At 46.8% G+C, this 21,033-nt stretch overlaps 1 protein-coding gene across 2 annotated transcripts in view; it reads left to right on the top strand.

Moving 5' to 3' along the window:
• prmt3 (protein arginine methyltransferase 3) overlaps nucleotides 1-21,033 on the top strand; it is a 268,134-nt gene that overhangs the window by 30,118 nt on the left and 216,983 nt on the right. The window contains exon 8 of one of the 2 annotated variants that reach the window (XM_073047728.1): nucleotides 15,656-15,721. The exons of the other annotated variant lie outside the window; for it this stretch is intronic. Coding sequence (XP_072903829.1) covers nucleotides 15,656-15,721 — 66 coding nt within the window. The remainder of the gene's footprint in view (nucleotides 1-15,655; nucleotides 15,722-21,033) is intronic. 2 annotated transcript variants of the gene reach the window in all.

Here is a 21,033-nt window from a genome sequence, read left to right as displayed (position 1 = left end):
TATTGTTTATTAAAGTGGAAATCATAATTACTTATTTTTATTTAGAGAAACAGCATGGTAACAAGTCCTCGGGCCCAATGAACCCATGCTACCTAGTTACACCCATGAGACCATTTAACCTACCAATCTCTATGTCTTTGGAATGTGGGAGGAAACTAGAGCATCTTTAGGAAACCCACATGGCTATGGGGAGAAATTACAAGCATTGCTACATCTCAGGTGCCAATTATCCTAAATAAATTTTGATATTTCCATCCTCCAGCCTAATTATATCATGAAATGGAGCAGAGTATTTGCAGAAAGATTTGGTGAAGAGTTGTATTTCTTATATTAATGCATTGTCCAATTTCTGGCCAGAAGGGGACAGGAGGAAGCATTAAGTACAGAAAATATATGATCACCAGCTTCTCACTTCATCCTCCCCTTCCCCCACCCACCTACCATTTCCTGACCTGGTTTCACCTTTCACCTTCTAAGCATATACTCCTTCCCCCTCCCCCATCTTATTCTGGTTTCTTTCACCCTTCCCTTCCAGTCCTAACGAAGGGTCTAAGTCCAAAACGTTGTCTCTTTATTCCTCTCCACGGGTGCTGCTGACCTGCTGAGTTCCTCCAGCAGTTTGTGTGTTAGTTACTGCCTGTTACGCCACTGGCATTGAAGGTCCTCCATTGAGTGCACCCCTCCCTAGAAGAGGAAATTTAAAGCTACGCCAAAAGCGGAAGTTCTGGGTGGCCAAGCCTTTTAATTCCGATTCCCATTCCCGTTCCGACAGGTCGGTCCATGGCCTCCCCTCGTGGCAGGATGAGGCCACCCTCAGGGTGGAGGAGCAACACCTTATATTCCATCTGCGTAGCCTCCAACCTGATGGCATTGATATTGATTTTCTCTCCCTCTCCCCCCTTCTTCTGTTCCCCGCTCTGGCCTCTTACTGCTTCTCCCTTGCCTATCCCCTCCCCCTGGGTCCCCAACTCCTTCCCTTTCTCCTATGGTCCACTGTCCTCTCCTATCAGATTCCTTCCTTTCCAGCCCTTTATCTTTCTCACACATCACCTTCTAGCTATCCTCCTTCCCCTCCCCCTTCCTTTTTTATTCTGGTGTCATCCCCCTTCCTTCAGTCGTGAGGAAGAGACTTGGCCAGGAACTTTGAGGGATCTATGGACCTGGACTGCAAGATCCCTCTGTTCCTCTGCATTGCTAGGAGTCCTGCCGTCAACCCTGTCTGTTGGCTTCAAATTTGACCTTAAAAAGTGAATCACTTCACAGTTTATGTCTATCCATGGCCTCCTCTATTGTCAAAATGAATCCAAACTCAGGTTGGAGGAACAACACCTTATATACCGGCTGTTTAGCCTCCAACCTGATGGCATGAACATTGACTTCTCTAACTTCCGTTAATGCCCCTCCTCCCCTTCTTACCCCATCCCTGACATATTTAGTTGTTTGCCTGTTCTCCATCTCCCTCTGGTGCTCCCCCCCCCCCCTCCTTTCTCCTGAGGCCTCCCGTCCCATGATCCTTTCCCTCCTCCAGCTCTGTATCACTTTCGCCAATCACCTTTCCAGCTCTTAGCTTCACCCCGCCCCCTCTGGCCTTCTCCTATCATTTTGCATTTCCCCCTCCCCCCACTACTTTCAAATCTCTTACTATCTTTCCTTTCGGTTAGTCCTGACGAAGGGTCTCGGCCCGAAACGTCGACAGCGCTTCTCCCTATAGATGCTGCCTGGCCTGCTGCGTTCCACCACCATTTTGTGTGTGTTGTCACTTCACAGTTTTCTGGATTGAACTCCGAGTACTTCAATGTTGTGAGTGTACCTGCCTCCTCCAGCCACCTAAGCAGTGCAGATCCTTCTGACCTGTGAGAGTCAAAGACACTAGTTTCCATGTATCACCATCAAAAGTACACTATCACACGTGTATAAAACTTAATTATATTTGAAGACAAATGTAATAATAAACACAAGAAATTCTGCAAATGCTGCAATCATAAAGGAGGGTCTCGGCCCAAATCGTCGAATGTTTGTTCATTCTGTGGGTGCTGCCCGGCCTGCTGACCAGCATTTTGTGTGTGTGACTAATGAAATACTGTGTTTTATGTCAAAGGTTAGAGTATGAAACTGATGGAGTGCAGTCCCATTTGTTCACACCACAGAATCGTGCATTCAGTTTTGAGTTTTAGCTTTGGGAGGAGTAAATCTGGAATGGGATAAACACTTGGAGGTTTTGGCAACACACACAGGATGCTGGAGGAACTCAGCAGGCCAGGCAGCGTCTATGGAAAAGAGAACAGTCGATTGTTTTGGGCCAAGACCCTTCATCGGGACTGGAGAAAATAAGATGAGTAGTTAGAGTAAGGTGGGGGTAAGGGAGGAAAAAACACTCAAAGTTTTGGGCTGAGATTCTTTCTCAATTATAGCGTGTATTTGCAGATCAATTGTAGTTCTAGAAAATGGACATTTCTGATCAAAAGAGAAGGTGGTTCAAGAACATTTCTCAGGAATGGAGCCCTTATGAACCCAGGGATTGTATAGGCTTTTGAAGAGTTACCATAAAAGTTCACTGGACAATATAGTCAGGATGAGTATAGGTCTGAGAGCCTTCAATCTGATGCAATGTGCCTTGATGGCTCTGGCATAGGGTCAAACATGAGCAAAGGTGACTACTTGTCTTTGAATGGAAAATCTTACAAAACGTAGCCCAGAACATCACAGGTAAAGCCCTCCCTTCCCTTGAGCACATCTACACAGATGACTGTGTCAGGAAGTTAGTGTCCATCATCAGGGATGTACATTACCCAAGACATGCTCTCTTCAGGCTGCTGTCATCAGGTTGAAGGTACAAGAGAGGACTCAAACCACCAAGTTCAAGTCCAGTTACTACCCCTCAACCATCAGGCTCTTGAATCAAACGGGATAACTATACTCACTTGCCCCGTCATTGAAATGTTCCTACAACCTATGATCTACACTCTTTATCTCATTATTTCATGTTTTCATTATTTATTGCTATTTCATTAAATTTGAATTTGCACAGTTCGTTATCTTCTGCACTCTGGTTGATCTTTCACTGATCCTATTTAATTAGGAAAATGAATCTCAGGTTTGTATATAGTGACATATATGTACTTTGATCATAAAATTTACTTTTGAACTTTGAGCATATAAATGGTGTTGACTATCAGCAGAAGAGGTGGCAAGAGCCTGTACCACAGGTGACAGACTTCACTGTCCGAGGCTAAAGGTGGATCGGTCATCCCACCACTGACGAGCTGATCATGTTCTGTTGCAGACTGGACCCACAGTGAATGGAGAAACATAGAAACATAGAAAATAGGTGCAGGAGTAGGCCATTCGGCTCTTCGACCCTGCACTGCCATTCAGTATGATCATGGCCGATCATCCAACTCAAAACCCTGTACCTGCTTTCTCTCCATACCCCCTGATCCCTTTAGCCACAAGGGCCATATCTAACTTCCTCTTAAATATAGCCAATGAACCGGCCTCAACTGTTTCCTGTGGCAGAGATTTCCACAGATTCACCACTCTCTGTGTGACGAAGTTTTTCCTCATCTCGATCCTAAAAGGCTTCCCCTTTATCCTTAAACTGTGACCCCTCGTTCTGGACTTCCCCAACATCGGAAACAATCTTCCTGCATCTAGCCTGTCCAATCCCTTTAGAATTTTATACGTTTCAATAAGATCCCCCCTCAATCTTCTAAATTCCAGTGAGTATAAGCCTAGTCAATCCAGTCTTTCTTCATATGAAAGTCCTGCCATCCCAGGAATCAATCTGGTGAACCTTCTTTGTACTCCCTCTATGGCAAGAATGTCTTTCCTCAGATTAGGGGACCAAAACTGCACACAATACTCTAGGTGCGGTCTCACCAAGGCCTTGTACAACTGCAGTAGAACCTCCCTGCTCCTGTACTCAAATCCTTTTGCTATGAATGCCAACATACCATTTGCCTTTTTCACCGCCTGCTGTACCTGCATGCCCACCTTCAATGACTGGTGTACAATGACACCCAGGTCTCGTTGCACCTCCCCTTTTCCTAATCGGCCACCATTCAGGTAATAATCTGTTTTCCTGTTCTTGCAACCAAAGTGGATAACCTCACATTTATCCACATTAAATTGCATCTGCCATGAATTTGCCCACTCACCTAACCTACCCAAGAAAGAACTAGCATGAGGATAAAGACTGTCCTCGACATGATGCCACCATGGCAGAGCTTGCTATCAGGAGTAGCAAACACATGGACCTTGCAGTGGCAAAACCATATATAGACGCTGGCAACACCCTTTTTTGTGGGGCACTGCCAGTGTGCTAAGTGTGCAGCTCTGAAGTTGGCATCCATTTCAAGTGCTAAGTGTCTTCAGCAGCAGAACTGTATTCTACCACATTCCATGAATTAGTGACTTTGATTGTCCTTTGTTTACCAGTAAGCTGTCCACTGATTTATCCAGAGCCCACAGTCTTGTTATGTCCTGGCCCAAACCTGAGCGGAAGTTTGAATTCAGAAGTGAAGTGAGAATGAGTGCCCTTTACATCAAGGCAGCATCAAGACCTGGTAAAGTGGAATTCAGTGTAAATTAGGAGAGAAGATCTCTTGAGAAAATGAAGGGTTTTGGCCCAAAACGTCGTCACTGCCTCCTCCCATAGATGCTGTCTGGCCTGCTGAGTTCTGCCAGCATTTTGTGTTTTTATCCATTTATTACATTTCAGTTAATAAGGTAGTCTGTGCCCAGGGTATAGGAATTTGTGGATCACAGGAACAGACATTAAGGATATACATCCTCACAAAGGACCTTTAATCACTGTACCCTTCCCTATCACAATGACAAAGGCAACTTGTCCCTCCTTGTTCTCGAATTTTCTGCTGCCTTGAATGTCTTTGAGTCCTTACCCCCTCCCCTCGCCCTTCAGCACCCCTCTCGCCTGATTTCGCTATCTTGCTCACAGGGGAGAATCACCACAATGGCTCTGTCCCCGTGCCTATACTTTTAGAATAGGTCAAGAGTGAGGTGTTTGAGGAAGGGCGTCAGTCGTGATCTTGATGAATGATGGAAGGGCCTTTTGGCCTCCTCCTGCTATTTCCTTTGTTACGCCCTGGTGTCTAAAAGGATCTGCTCTCGATTCCCTTCTTTGCAGCCTTTTGCGTCATCTGAATTAGCACCAATTTCCACAGTGATAGAAAACAACAGCATAGAAACTGTCCCTTCAGCCCATCTAGTCTGTGCCGAACCACTTAAACTGCCTAGTGCCATCAACCCAACATCCTGACTATAGCCCTTCATCCCCCTCCCATTATGTAGCTATTCAAATTTCTCTTAAACATTGAAAATGATCTCGCATTCACCACTTGCACTGGCAGCTCCTTCCACACTCTCGCCACCTTCTGAGTGAAGAAGTTTCCCCTCATGTTTCCCTTAAACATTTCACGTTTCGTCCTTAACCCATGACAGCTAGTTGTAGTCTCACCCAGCCTCAGTGGAAAAAGCCTACTTACATTTACCCTATCTATACCCCTCATAATTTTGTATACCTCTATCAAATCTTCTTTCAACCTTTTACATTGTAGGGAATAAAGTTCTAACCTATTCAATTGGCAAATTGCGTCAACAGTGATAAAGTTCTTCGTTTCCTTATCTACCACCCCATTGACCTCTGCATCCATTGCATCATCCTCCCCAACTTCTGCCATCTCCAAAGGGATCCCACGACTAAACATATCTTTACCTATCCCCCCAACACACACTTAATCACGGGGATCACTCCCTCCACAATTCCCTTGTTCATTCGTCCCTTTGTGGCGACCCACTTTCTGCGTAGGTGAACTGGCTCACAAATAGCCAGCGCGCGGGGGGAGACTTTGGTAATGCACCTCCGATGTCATTTCTGCCCGGAGAGGGCGGGCGCTAGGGATTTAAATACCAGCACCGTTAAGTTTGAATAAACTAGTCTCGAAACGACTTACTGACTGCGTGACGTTATTTCAGCGCTGTGTGTAGCACATCGCTACATTGGTGACCCCGACGGTTCAAACGGGATTTGGACCAAAGATGACCGACTCTTCATCTGTTCACGCAGTTTCGCTAAAACTGCCGACTTTCTGGATGCTGCGACCACGCGTGTGGTTTAGCCAAGCAGAAGCCCAGTTCCAGATTTGGCAGATATCCTCTGATTTCACGCGTTACTACCACGTGGTGAGCGCCCTTGACCAGCAGACGGCCGCCCAGGTTGCGGAATTCATACATTCGCCCCCGGAAGAAGGCAAATATGAAGCATTCAAAGCACTGCTCATTGGGACCTTTGGCCTCTCACGGCGTGAGCGGGGTGCCCGCCTGCTTCACCTGGACGGTTTGGGAGACAGACTGCCGTCAGCATTGATGAACGAGATGCTGTCCCTGGCTGACGGACACAAGCCCTGCCTCATGTTCGAGCAAACGTTCCTGGAGCACCTGCCCGAGGACATACATCTGCTGCTGGCCGACGCAGATTTCGGCGACCCCCGGAAGGTGGCGGCCTGGGCAGATGTGCTGTGGAAAGCCAAGAGGGAGAGCGTGACGTCCGTCGGTCAGATTACCAGACCAGGCCCGGCAGGGGGGCGCACACAACACAGAGGCAGGAGTGAGGAGGCCAGTGAACAGTGGTGTTTCTACCATCAGCGGTGGGGCACAAAAGCTCGCCTTTGTCACAGCCCTGCAAGGGCCAGGGCCAGGGCCAGCTGCCGCTAATGACTATAGCGGCAGGCCACCAGGACAGCCTCTTGTACGTCTGGAACAAACAGTCGGGATGCCGCTTCTTGGTCGACACCGGAGCGGAGATCAGCGTCTTGCCCCCGACGGGGTACGACACCCGCAACAGGAAGCCAGGACCCACCCCGAGGGCCGCAAACGGCAGCACGATACGGACCTATGGCACCCGCACAGTGCAGCTGCAGTTCGGCGCCAGCCGGTTCACGTGGGACTTCACACTGGCCGCGGTGGCCCAACCACTCCTGGGGGCGGACTTCTTGCGAGCTCACAGACTGCTGGTTGACTTGCAAGGGAAAAGACTGGTACATGCCGAGACTTTCCAGACGTTCTCCCTGGGTGAAGCCAAGTTGCCGGCCCCACACCTGGACTCCATCACGATGTCGGTCAACGAATTCACCAGAATCCTGGCAGACTTTCCATCGATTCTGGCACCACAGTTCACGGCAGCCATGCCCAGTCACGGGGTACAGCACCACATTCCGACCCAGGGACCACCCCTCCACGCCCGCGCACAAAGGCTCCCCCCGGAAAAGCTCCGCCTGGCGAAGGAGAAATTCAGGCAGATGGAGGAATTGGGGATCATATGGCGGTCCGACAGCCCATGGGCCTCCCCCCTGCACATGGCGCCCAAAGCAATAGGGGGGCTGGAGACCATGCGGCGACTACCGCAGGCTGAACGAGGCTACGACACTGGACTGCTACACTGTACCGCACATTCAAGATTTTGCAGCAAACCTGCACGGCGCACAGATCTTCTCCAAGGTGAACCTCGTCCGGCGATACCATCAAATCCTGATGCATCCGGACGACGTCCCCAAAATGGCACTCATCACCCCTTTCGGCCTTTTTGAGTTTTTCTGCATGCCGTTCGGCCTAAAGAATGCCGCACAGACGTTTCAGCGGTTAATGGACGCGGTGGGACGCGACCTGGACTTCGCTTTCATCTATTTGGACGACATCCTCATAGCCAGCAGCAGTCGTCAGGAGCAGCATCTGTCCCACCTCCGTCAACTCTTTGCCCGACTGAGTGAATACGGCCTGACAATCAACCCGGCCAACTGCCAGTTCGGGCTCGACACCATCGACTTCCTGGGCCACAGGATTAGTAAAGACGGGGCTACCCCTCTGCCCGCTAAGGTAGACGCAGTCCGCCATTTCCCCCGACCCAACACAATCATAGGCCTTCAGGAATTCATGGGTATGGTGAATTTCTACCACCGCTTCCTCCCTTCAGCTGCCCGAATCATGCGCCCCCTGTTCGCCCTGATGTAGGGTAAGAGCAAGGACATTACCTGGGACGAGGAGTTCGCCGCCGCTTTCATTAAAACGAAAGAAGCCTTGGCAAACGCCGCGATGCTAGTGCACCCCAGCATGGACGTCCCTACCGCCCTCACAGTGGACGCATCTAACACGGCAGTCGGTGGGGTGCTGGAACAACTCATCAAGGGTCACTGGCAAACCCTGGCGTTTTTCAGCAAACACCTGCGACCACCCGAGCTCAAATACAGTGCTTTCGACCAGGAACTGTTGGCGCTATACCTGGCAATCCGGCATTTCAGGTACTTCTTAGAAGGCAGGCCGTTCGCCGCGTTCACGGACCACAAACCGTTGACCTTCGCGTTCACGAAGGTGTCCAATCCCTGGTCGGCTCTCCAGCAGCGACATCTGTCCTACATCTTGGAGTACACGATGGACATCCAGCATGTCTCGGGGAAGGACAACGTTGTGGCGGACGCACTCTCCAGACCAGCTGTCCAGGCCCTGTCCCTGGGGGTGGACTATGCAGCACTGGCAGAGGCGCAGCAGGCAGATGACGAGATGCCCAGCTACAGGACCGCAGTCTCGGGTTTGCAGCTGCAGGACTTTCTCGTAGGCCCAGGTGATAGGACCCTCCTGTGCGACATGGCTACCGGCCAACCTTGCCCCATCGTCCTGGCAGCCTGGAGGCAGCGGGTTTTCGACTCCATACACGGTTTGGCGCACCCATCTATCAGGACAACCGTCCAGCTGGTCTCCAGCAAGTTCGCGTGGCACGGACTTCGCAAGCAGGTCAGTGAATGGACCAGAACGTGCGCGCAGTGCCAAACAGCCAAGGTGCAACGGCACACTAAAGCCCCGCCGCAGCAGTTCGAACCCACCCACTTGAGGTTTGATCACATTCATGTGGATGTCGTGGGCCCCCTACCAGTGTCCCGAGGAGCGCGGTACCTCCTAACAATGGTAGACCGGTTCATGAGGTGGCCAGAGGCGGTCCCGCTCACCGACACATCTGCCGATTCCTGCGCCCGAGCACTGATTGCAACCTGGGTAGCACGCTTCGGGGTACTGGCCCACATTACCTCCGACAGAGGTGCCCAGTTCGCCTCCAGCCTGTGGTCGGCTGTGGCCAGCCTGTTGAGAACGCAGCTGCACCACACAACTGCCTACCACCCACAGTCAAACGGACTGGTGGAACGCTTCCACCGTCACTTGAAGTCAGCTCTCATGGCCCACCTGAGAGGACCTAACTGGGTGGACGAGCTTCCCTGGGTCCCGCTTGGAATTCGTACAGCGCCCAAAGAGGATCTGCACGCCTCGTTGGCCGAGTTGGTGTACGGCGCACCCCTGGTCGTCCCAGGAGAGTTCATACCAGCCCCAAGGGGGCAAGAGGAGGAACCCGCAGCAGTCCTGGACAGGCTACGCGAAAGGCTCGGCAACCTGGCCCCCGTACCGACTTCACAGCACGGACGGACCCCGACCCATGTACCCAAAGAACTGCAAAACTGTAAGTTTGTGTTTGTACGAAGGGGCGGACACCGAGCGCCGCTACAGCGGTCGTATGAGGGGCCGTTCAGGGTGATCAACAACAACGGGTCCACATATGTTCTGGACATTGGGGGGAAAGAGGAGGTTTTCACGGTGGACCGACTCAAACCAGCCCATGTGGACTTCGCGTAGCCGGTCGAGGTTCAGGCACCGCGGCGCAGAGGCAGACCTCCCAAACAGAGACTGATCCAAACTGTGGACATTGGGGGGTGTATCGCCGGTTCTGGGGGCGGGTTATGTGGCAACCCACTTTCTACGCAGGCGAACCGGCTCACAAATAGCTAGCGCGCAGGGGGAGACTCTGGTAATGCACCTCCGACGTCATTTCCGCCCGGAGAGGGCGGGTGCTAGGGATTTAAATACCAGCACCGCGAAGTTTGAATAAACTAGTCTCGAAACGACTTACCAACTGCGTGACGTTATTTCAGCGCTGTGTGTAGCACATCGTTACACCTCCACTAATCTCCCCCCACTGGCATGTAACCAAAGTGTTACATCTGCCCATACACCTCCTCCCTCACCTGTTCAGGACCCCAAATAGTCCTTCAAGTGAGGAAACACTTCACTTGTGAATCTGCTGCGATCATCTAATGTGTCTGGTCCTCCCGATGCAGCCTTCTCTACATTGGTGAGACCCATCGTAAATTGGGCGACAACCTCTGCTCCATCCACCACAAGCAGAACTTCCTGGTGGCCAAACATTTTAATTCCCATTCCCATCTCCGTTCAGTCCTGTCCATGGCGTCCTCTTGTGTCAACATGAGACCACCCGTAGGGTGGAGGACAAACATCTTATACTCCCTCCGGGTAGCTTCCAACCTGATGGCATGAATGTCAATTTCTCCTTGCAGTAAAAATATTTTCCCTCCCTTCCTCTTCCTCCTATTCTGACCTCTTCACCTCTTCTCACCTGTCTACTGGCTCCCCGGTGCCCCCTCCTTCCTTTTCTCCATTGCTTCACTCTCCTCTCCTATCAGATTCCTTCCTCTCCAGCCCTTCACCTTTCCTACCCACCTGGCTTCACCCATCACCTTCTAGCTAAGCGCCTTTCCCTTCTCCCCCATCTTTTTATTCTGGTATCTTTCCCTTTCCTTCTCCATCCTGAAGAAGGGTCTCCGCCTGAAACGCCCACTGTTTATTCATTTCCATAGATTATGCCTGACCTGCTGAGTTCCTCCAGCATTTTGTGTGTGTGTTGCTTTGGATTTCCAGCACTGCAGATTTTCTCTGTTTATGAGTGCCCAACCTTACATTGACACTAGTGCACTGGACTTGCTTAAATCTTCTCCTTCGCCCTGACACTTTTGTTTGTCTTTTGCCCCAGTCTGAGATTTCCATTGGAGAGGAATAGGAGATATGTGCTCAAGGTAGGTAAACAAGAAGCAAAAAAAACCATATAACTGTTATAAACCTGAAATAAAAACAGAAAAGCGCACAAATAATCAGCAGGCCATATAGAAGAAAGTGTTAACTCAATTTCGCTCCTCACAGGTGCCTACTGACCTGCTGAGTACTTACAACATTTTCTGTTTTTACTAAAGGCAGGTAAATATGGGTGCATTGCAGATCAGCCACAGTCTGTTTGAATGATACTAAAGCCATGGCAGCTTAGCAGTTAGTGTGACACTATTGCAGCGTGGGGGGTCAGAGTTCGGAGTTCAGTTCCTCCCCGTGGAATATGTAGGCTTTCACTGGGCAATCTGGTTTCCTCCTGCAACTCAAAGACGCAGTGGATAGGTTCATTGGTCATTGTAAATTGTCCCGTAATTAGGTTGGGGTTAAATCGAGGTTGTCAGGGATTGCTGGGGCCTGCCGTGTCTCAAAGGGCCCCTGAAGGGCCTATTCTGTGCTGTATCCTCTAAATTAATAAATAAAGGCTTGAACACCTTCAAGATAAATCAAAATTAAATGGCCAAATACATACCGTAGATTCCGGATTTTAAGCCGCTACTTTTTTCCCACATTTTGAACAGCTTTGAACTTTGCGGCCAATAATCCGAAGCGGCTAATGCATGGTTTTTTTCATGCCGCCTCGTAAACATTTTGCCTCGTAACAGTAGACCAATAAAATTGATGAGTAGTTCACAGAGGTCCAATGAAATTGTACGATAAATCAAGCGCACTTTCACAATTAAATTATTGTAAATCAGTCATTTGTACTCACCCTCATCAACATGGAAAACACTCGAAGCATTGTGCTACCTACCCTACTTAGTTTAAACTATATTTGTTTTCTGTACTACATCGCGGGATGCTATGACGACACACCCGGTTTCGCGGTGTCTTGTGGGAAAATGCCGTTTGCGATGAAACGGGACGGAGGGGGGAGCGCATTACGCGAGCGGCTTTGGATCCGAGCGAACTCTGCTTTTAAATGCCGTTTGCGATGAAACGGGACGGAGGGGGGAGCGCATTACGCGAGCGGCTTTGGATCCGAGCGAACTCTGCTTTTAAATGCCGGTTTGCGATGAAACGGGACGGAGGGGGGGAGCGCATTACGCGAGCGGCTTTGGATCCGAGCGAAAGCTGCTTTTAAATGCCGGTTTGCGATGAAACGGGACGGAGGGGGGAGCGCATTACGCGAGCGGCTTTGGATCCGAGCGAAAGCTGCTTTTAAATGCCGTTTGCGATGAAACGGAAAGGAGGGGGGGAGCGCATTACGCGAGCGGCTTTGGATCTGAGCGAACTCTGCTTTTAAGTTAAAGGTATCAATAACTTTTCCTGGTAGGCTGCAGTATATATATTTTTTACCAGTCGTTAGGAGATATTGGAATGTTGTTCAGTAAAGAAGTATACGCAACGTATATTTAAAAGTAGCCGCGTACGGGCACGGTTCGAAAAAAAGCATTTGCAATATGTATTTGTTTTTGTTACCATATGGATTTAATTAAAAGTTAAAAAAATCCTCACGTGTAATATCTTTCTGTGTAAATATCTCATATTACAACGTGGGACACCTGCGGCCGAAAATCCGGTGCGGCCTAAAATCCGGTGCGGCCTTTACAATTAAAAAAATGATTTTATTTCTAAAATTAGAGCCAGCGGCTTAAAATCAGGTGCGCTCTGTAGTCCGGAATCTACGGTACTAGGTTTCTTATCCCAAGGATTTCAGAGGAAATGGAACATGTTTTCCCTTGGTGTTTTCTGTTTTAATATTGAAAAACAAATGGCTGCAGTTTGCAATCACATCAAGGAATCCAGCTATTTCAGCTTGGGTAGAGCTGAGCATTCAGGACAGTGGACTGTGTAAAGACTGTTCACTTTCACTGAGCCAGCTGGTCAGTCTTTGCAAGCTTCTGCAGATCTGACTGAGGCCAAATGTCAAATCGCATTTGACAGTTGGATTGTTCTTTCATTAAACAAAATAAGTGACATGTTTAAATTCCAGCTGCATTCCCTGCTGTCTGTTTGAAATGTGACTCCTCAGGTCAGCCTGCTTGCTTTTAAATAATGAGGACCATACATTGTTACAGACAATACAGGTATCAGATCAAAAATACCATCCTATGACACGGCATAAACACTGTTAATCTGGTCTGCCTTACCACTCCTATCCCTTTGTTTCAAGATTTACGTTTACTATGTGTACATCTAAAACTACAGTGAAATACATCTTTTGCATTAATAGCCAAAACACCTTGAGGGTGTGCTGGGGGCGGCCCACGAGTGTTGACAAACCTGGTGCCAACATAACGTGTTGATAATGCTCGGTAGAACAACGCAAGCCCATTGTTCTCCTCCTGTGTGACACTGTCACCTTTTTTGGACAGTCTGAGCCACAATTTTCCCAGGTGTGGTCATGCAAACCTGGCTAAAGCTGGTCAAAGCTCAAAATTGTGGGTTTTCTCCCCTAATCTTTCTCCACTGATGTGAATGGAGCAACTCAGGAAAGCATTTTGGTTCATTTGACATCAAAGGAAGGCTAGAAAGGGATTAGGAATCCAATAGCTGCTGCAATTTTAGATATATAATTCAAGGTTCAAAGTAAATTTTGTTATCAAAGTACGTATATGTTAAAGTACATATATTCATTTTCTTGCGGGCATTCACAGTCGGAACAAAGAAAAGCAATAGAATGAATGAAAAAGTGCACAAAAGACTGATAAGCAACCAGTGTGCTAAAGAAGATAAACTGTGCCAACACTAAAATTCAAAAAATAAAAATAAATAGATGAATACATAAATAATACCGAGAACATGAACCGTAGAGTCCATAGGTTGTGTTCAGTGATCCCTTCAGTGTTGAGGTGAATGAAGTTATCCACGCTACTTCAGGTGAAGTATGTGTACTTTTGATAATAAATTTATTTTGAATCTGATATATTTTAACATTCTCATTTTCTCCCAAGCCAAACTAGGATGAGACCACTGTAAATAAAGTCCTCATCATCTTCATTGAATTTATACTTGCAAGAAGTTAACCCTAAGGAAGTTGGTTAGAGCTGTAAGCCAGTCATAGGTTGCTGAACATAAACTGCAGCAAGGTTAATTAAATTCAATTTTAACTGTCCTTCAACCATATATGAAGACTCACAAATACAGCCATATGAGACTGTTACTCTGGGGGTCAAGGTGCAAAGCACAGTGCTAACAGTCACACACAACACAAAGTACATACAAGAGAACAAGCACAAATGGTGTCACGATCATGCAATAAAAGATTCCCGAAATTCGTGCCATCAATCCACATTCGACCACAATAGAGCCCGTCTCCCACTGAATGAATACTTGGGTGGGTGTGGAGCTGGCTCCAGCCTGGATGCTACACAACTCCGTTCCCGGTAGAGTGCAAGGCCCCAATGCATCCCCCAGGGTGACCCGCGGCCTGAGGCCCAGCTCTCACATGTACAAGACAACAAGCACTTTTTGAGTATCAGTAAAATAAAACGGCGCAGAGCATCTAGTCCAGCCCCTCCAGTTCATCAAAATCATCATTTGACCACTATAGAGGCCATTTCCTGCTGAGCGAATACTTGGGTTGGGGGGTGGGGGGTGGAACAGCTCCGATTCAGCCCGGATTGTCTCTTCATAGTCCTAACTGCAGGTGAGCCCTCTTGAGCGTTTTCGCACAGCAGTCCTAATGTTGTGAAACATTAAGGCATTAATCGTAATTTACTTAAACAATGTAGAAATGTCTTACTGCAATTTCTATTTTTTGGTAATTTCTTTTTTATTGAAGTTCATCATCAAATAAACATTTCCATAAGATGTATTTCAGATACTGTACATATATATCATATTTGCCATAAATTGCCACATAATATTTATCTGAGGTATACACTCATAGAGAAAAGAGAGGAAAGAAAGAACAAACAAAAGGAGAAAACTATGTACAAGTAGGGAGTGATCTTTTTATTTATACAACATATTCATTTGTGAGAATAAAATCAGGTCTATGAGGTGTTATGTAGTTAAGCCATTTTTCCCAGTATGAATCAAAATGATTAACAGATGCTGTTATCTTCTCCATTTTGTAAATGTCCATTGTAATTTCCATCCATGCGTTTAAGGTTGGGCTCTCCTGTGATAACCATTTCCTGGTAAGAGTCTTTTTACCAGCCACCAACAGTATATTCATTAAATAGTTATCTCTTTTTAACCGTTCTTGAGGTATATACCCAAAATATATGGTCTTTCTTTCTAATGGTATTTAAAAGACATTTAAAAATGTCTTGTAGGACATTGTGTATTCCAATACAATAGTCTTTGATAACGGGGCAATCCCAGAAATATCTAACAAAAAAATAATTTGCAATAACCTTCCATTTGTGCCCTAGTGTTATGGGTGTAAAGTTCATTATGAGAAGTTTCTTTTCAACACTGGTGTATTTCCAGTGCTTCTTTGGTACCCTGGGTAGAGGGAGCTTTTGTCAGAGATTGAATGCGTACTATGAATTGAAAATGATAAAATGCTATGCCTAAGGTTGGGATTAGTTGCTTGACTCATTAAATACATATCTTTGTAAACACGAATTGATAATTTGCTATAGGAAAGATAAAAGGGAGTTTACAAATATTTTGGCAATTCTGTTAAAGGCTGCAATTTAAGACATGCCGTTTGTTTGAACTTACTCTATCCTTGACCATAAATTTGCAGGACAAAGTGCGGACAGAAAGCTACAGGGATTTCATGTACTTCAACCCACATATTTTCAAGGACAAGGTATGTTACCTAGCCAGTGCTACAGCAGCTGCAGGCTCAGTTACTGCCCTCTTGATGTGGATGATCTAGAAAGGGTTTGATTTAATATCCTTGGAGTTTATAATGCATTAATATTTTTTTCGGTGCATAGAAACTGGAGGGTGCTGATAACAAAAGCACAGATCGTTGTTGTCATTATGTTGTGTGGTATCCCATAAGTGTTATCAGCCACGTATAATGGGACAGCTGGGGAAGCAATTTTGAGCTGTTATTTGCATGTTGCTTGTTAAATCTAGGCGATACATAGAAATGCAAGAATACATAGGGATGTGGTTCCACTGGGTAATCTGAGTTTAAAAATTGTCCCATTGTTTGTAATCTATGATTTTTTTTCTCCCCTCTTGAATTCATGAACAGTATCCCTGTGCTGCCTCCATACAGATAAGTTTAGCTTCATTTGGCACATGTATAGTACTGTGCAAAAGTCTTGGGCACGTATAGGCTGCCTAAAACTTCTGCGCAGTACTGTATTTGCCAACGTGGAGCCGAGAGCCGAGTTTGTAAATCTGGCGGGAGGGAAGGATGTTGGGAATGGGTGTGGGACAGGTGGCAGAGAAGGAGTTCCAGGGGTGGGGGGTGGTGCGGATGCAGACACACCCAGCCCTGTGTCACCAGGCAAAGTTATTTGATTCCAAACAATTGGTTTATTAATCATTACAGAGTGCCTCTCTGGTGTGTCCTCCTCCCTCCTATCTCCTTTCCTCCTTTTTCAAACATGATTCCCCTCTTCCTGTCCCCTTCCCACTCAGTCCTCAATAGAGACCCATATCAGAATCAGGTTTTTCATCATTCACATACGTACATAAGACTTTTGCACAGTACTGTACATCAAAACATACAGTGAAATCTGTTGTTTGCGTCAATAACCAAAAGCCCGATAATTGTACTTGGGGCAGTCCGTAAGCTTCTGGGTGGTCGTTATACACATTGCCAACACATTTACTGAGCAGTAAACACAAAATACTCTGCAGATGCTGGGGTCAAAGCAACACGCACAACACGCTGGAGGAACTCAGCAGGCCGGGCAGCATCCGTGGAAACGAACGGTCGGCGTTTCAGGCCAAGAACCTTTGTCAGTCCTAATAAAGGGTCTCGGCCCGAAACATTGACTGTTCATTTCCACGGATGGTGCCCGACCTGCTGAGTTCCTCCAGCGTGTTGTGCGTGTTACATTTACTGAGCAGGACTCTGCTGTTCGGTCACATGTATAATTTTAATTTATTCATGTTTAATTACCTCATTATGATATTACCCCTTTTTGTCTACCTGAACTATACTTTCATTGTAGCTGTTAGACTTTATTGTGCAATTTGTTCCCAGTGTAGCCTCCTCTACATCAGTGTGAGCTAACACTGGCTTTGCTGAGTATCTTCGCTCCATCCACAACAGAGAGGATTTCCCTGTGGCCAACTCTTTTAGTTCCACTCCCCATTCCCATTCCAACGTGTCAGTTCATGGCCTCCTCTACGGCCACGATGATGCTTCTCTCAGGTCGGAGGAGCAACACCTCGTATTCCATCTGGGTAGCCTCCAACCTGACAGCATGAAAATCTATTTTTCCACCTTCTGGTAATTACATCCCTTTCTCTGCTTTTCTATTCCCTACTCTGGCTCCTTTCTTTTACTTTCTCTTCTCCCCATTTGCCTATCACCTCCCTCTTGTGCCCCCTCCTCCTTCCCTGTCTCCCATGGTCAATTCTGCTCTCCTATCAGGTTCCTCCTACTTCAGCTCTTTAGCTTTTCCACCTATCACCTCCCACCTTCTCACTTCATCCCCCCCCCCACCTATCTTTCCCCTCAGCTTCACCTATTGCTTCCCAGCTTACATTCCTTCCCCTCCCCTATCTTCTTATCTTGGCTTCTTTCCCCTTTCCTTTCCAGTCCTGACAATGGGTCTTGGCTTGAAACATCGACTCTATTCCTCTCCATAGATCATATATGTCAAACTCAAGGCCCGCGGGCCAAATCCGGCCCACGGTGGAATTATCTTTGGCCCGCGAGATAATATCTAATTACTATTAAAGCTGGCCCCAGTAATCGAAGCGCCTATGGCGTATAATATGGCTAATGCTGAGTTTATTCAGGTACCAGGTTTTCAGGGTTTTTAGTGTTTATTCAGCAGTCTTGCTCAGCAGTCTTCTTCATAAGAAACGGAATTTGTAAAGTGAAACACCTTGTAGTTATAGCAGAGACTGAGACACATGAGAGCAGGCTGAAAAAATGGAGACAACGAAAGCTGCGTTCGCACGCGTCCTACTGATTCCGCCCGCATGAAGCTGCATTTTGCTCAATCCGGCCCGTGACCTAAAATGAGTTTGACACCCCTGCAATAGATGCTGCCTGACCTGTTGAGTTTCTCCAGCATTTTGTGTGTCTCACTCTTGATATTGTTTAGCTTGTACTTTCTCAGTGCAAGGCTCTAATGAATCAATCTGTATGAACGGTGTGCAAGACAACTGTTTCTCTGTACCTTGGACATGTGACAATAATAAGCCAATTTAACAATTAGTTTCAGCAGGTTTGTATCTAGTATGTGTGTCACAGTGGTGCAGTGATAAGTGCTGTTGACCCACAGTCCTTTAAACGTGGATTTGAGTCTAACGTTTTGTTCCAACACTGTGGGGTTTCCTCCGTTTGCTCAAGTATCCACATATATCTCAAGAACTGACTGGTAAGTTAATTGGAAACAAACTTACATACAGCTGCAAAAGAAAAAAATACTGGAAATGTGCAAAAAAATCATCTTCGCTGGGCTGTGCTTATTTTTAACAACACAAAACTGTTTTCTTTTTTGGAGTATTGTTTGAGTAGGTGTCTAGGCCTTTTTAGATCACAAGGCCATAAGAAATAGGAACAGAAAAGGGCCATTCAGCCCATCGAGCCTGCTCCACCATCCCATCATGGCTGATTTGTGATCCCTCTCAACCCCCTTTTCCTGCCTTCTCCCCGTAACCTCTGAAACCCTTACTAATCAAGGGCCTATCAATCTCTGCATTAAATATCCCTGTGTCTTGGCTTCCTCAGCCGTCTGTGGCAATGCATTCCACAGATTCACCAGCCTCTGGCTAAAGAAATTCCTCCTCATCTCTGCTCTAAAGAGATGTCCTTGTATTCTGAGGCTGTATCCACTTTCTCTCTTTATGGATTGTGACAGGGCCTTAGTTTTACACAGATGCACCTGCAGTAGGTGTATTAGTGAGAAGCTGTTTTAGTAGGCTTCTTGGTATAAATTCACTCCACCGCCATCTTATATCTTGCCACAGTTTGCACCTGGCAGCTGTGTGCTCTGTCGCCGAGGTTTTGGTTTGTTCAATCAGTTGTGGTCCTACTGAACCACTCTTAGTGATGAAATTTAAGTCTCCAGTAGAGTTCCATTAAACAGTACAGCCCAGGAAGTGGCCCTGTAGCTCACGATGTCACCACTGAATGCAATGCTGAAATAAACTAGTTCTCTCCTGCCTGTTCAAGTTAAGTCAAGTCAAGTCACTTTTATTGTAATTTTGACCATAACTGCTATGTACATAGTAAAAATGAGACGTTTTCTCAAGACCATGGTATTACATGACACAGTACAAAAACTAGATTGAACTACGTAAAAAACAACACAGAAAAAACTACACTAGACTACAGACCTACCCAGGACTGCATAAAGTGCACAAAACAGTGCAGGCATTACAATAAATAATAAACACGACAACAGAGTAGTAAGTTGGTGTCAGTCCAGACTCTGGATATTGAGGAGTCTGATAGCTTAGGGGAAGAAACTGTTATATAATCTGGTTGTGAGGGCCCGAATGCTTCGGTGCCTTTTCCCAGACGGCGGGGGGAGAAGAGATTGTATGAGGGGTGCATGGGGTCCTTCATAATGCTGTTTACTTTGCGGATGCAGCGTGTAGTGTAAATGTCCGTGATGGCGGGAAGAGAGACCCTGATGATCTTCTCAGCTGACCTCACTATCCGCTGCAGGGTCTTGCGATCCGAGATGATGTAATTTCTGAACCAGGCAGTGATGCAGCTGCTCAGGATGCTCTCAATACAACCCTGGTAGAATTTGATGAGGATGGGGGGTGGGAGATGGACTTTCCTCAGCCTTCGCAGAAAGTAGAGACGCTGCTGGGCTTTCTTTGCTATGGAGCTGGCATTGAGGGACCAGGTGAGATTCCTGTCTTAATTGGAACTTGAGATTGGAAGTATCCAGGAGCTGTCTGTGATGCTGGCTAATGGGGGTGATTATGTGAATCTGCCTATGTCAGTTCATTGCTAGATTTATTTGTGGGAGAGCTTGCCCATTTTAAGTCACCAGTTCTCAGATGTTAGTGACAAGGACCTTTCATGTAACCTAGACAGGGTAGAGACTTTGCCATGTTTGAATCTGTTGCCTTAGCAGTAGTAATGCGATCACTCGAGTTGAGTATGATGTTCTCCTAAGGGGTTGTCTATTGAGGGGTCTTCAAGTAGCTTTAGAGGCCGATCTGAGAGCCACACAACCTTGCCTCCTTCACCACTTGCTGATTGCCATAGGAATTAACTCAGGATGTCAGGGTGGATTCCCTTCTTGAGAATGCCTGTGAATGACTTTGCTTAACATAGGAAGGCTGATGCTCAGGCAACCACCATGTAATCCTTGACAGGTCTTGGCCAGGGTAGCATGGAATGCAATACAACTGGGGTTCCTTCACTGCTGCAGCCTTCCTCCGCCTTCACTGTTCTGTGATGTGTCATCATCTTCCACCAGCTCCACCGCTGAGGTCTTGATTGAATCACCATCTGGAACCGCTCCCTTGACTTTACCACCGCCAGGGGTAACCCTGCCAGGGAGCAAGCTCCAGATGGCGATCACCCTTGGGACCTCAGCCTTCACCATAACAGGTTGATGATCCTCTTAGTCGGTGAGAGGTGATTGGTCCAGATTTATTCATTTCCATTCAATACATCTGATTGGATTATTTTCAGGTGCCATTTAAGCGTCAAGCTGATTGTTTGACCAAAATTGGAGATGGTAACTAAGGAGTGACGGGGCAGAATCCATCTTTCTCATTTTGCGTTGCTACCTGGTGGATTGCTAGTAATAATAATAACAATAATAATAATACTTTATTGTCCCGAGTGGGAAATTCTTTCTTTACTGCAGCAACATTTAAAAACACACTTAGCAGTGTGCTTAACTAATAATAAATGCAGAAAAATAATATACACAAAAAATGTACAAAATAAAAAAGCGGAGACTATTGTACTATGATGTGTGTTCTCTTCGCGCACAGAGATGAGCTGTT

Source organism: Hemitrygon akajei, chromosome 6 (genome assembly GCF_048418815.1).
Source record: "Hemitrygon akajei chromosome 6, sHemAka1.3, whole genome shotgun sequence".
NCBI classification, from domain to species: Eukaryota; Metazoa; Chordata; class Chondrichthyes; order Myliobatiformes; family Dasyatidae; genus Hemitrygon; species Hemitrygon akajei.
The sequence above is the reverse complement of the archived record's forward strand: the minus strand, read 5'-3'. Positions and strand labels throughout refer to the sequence as shown.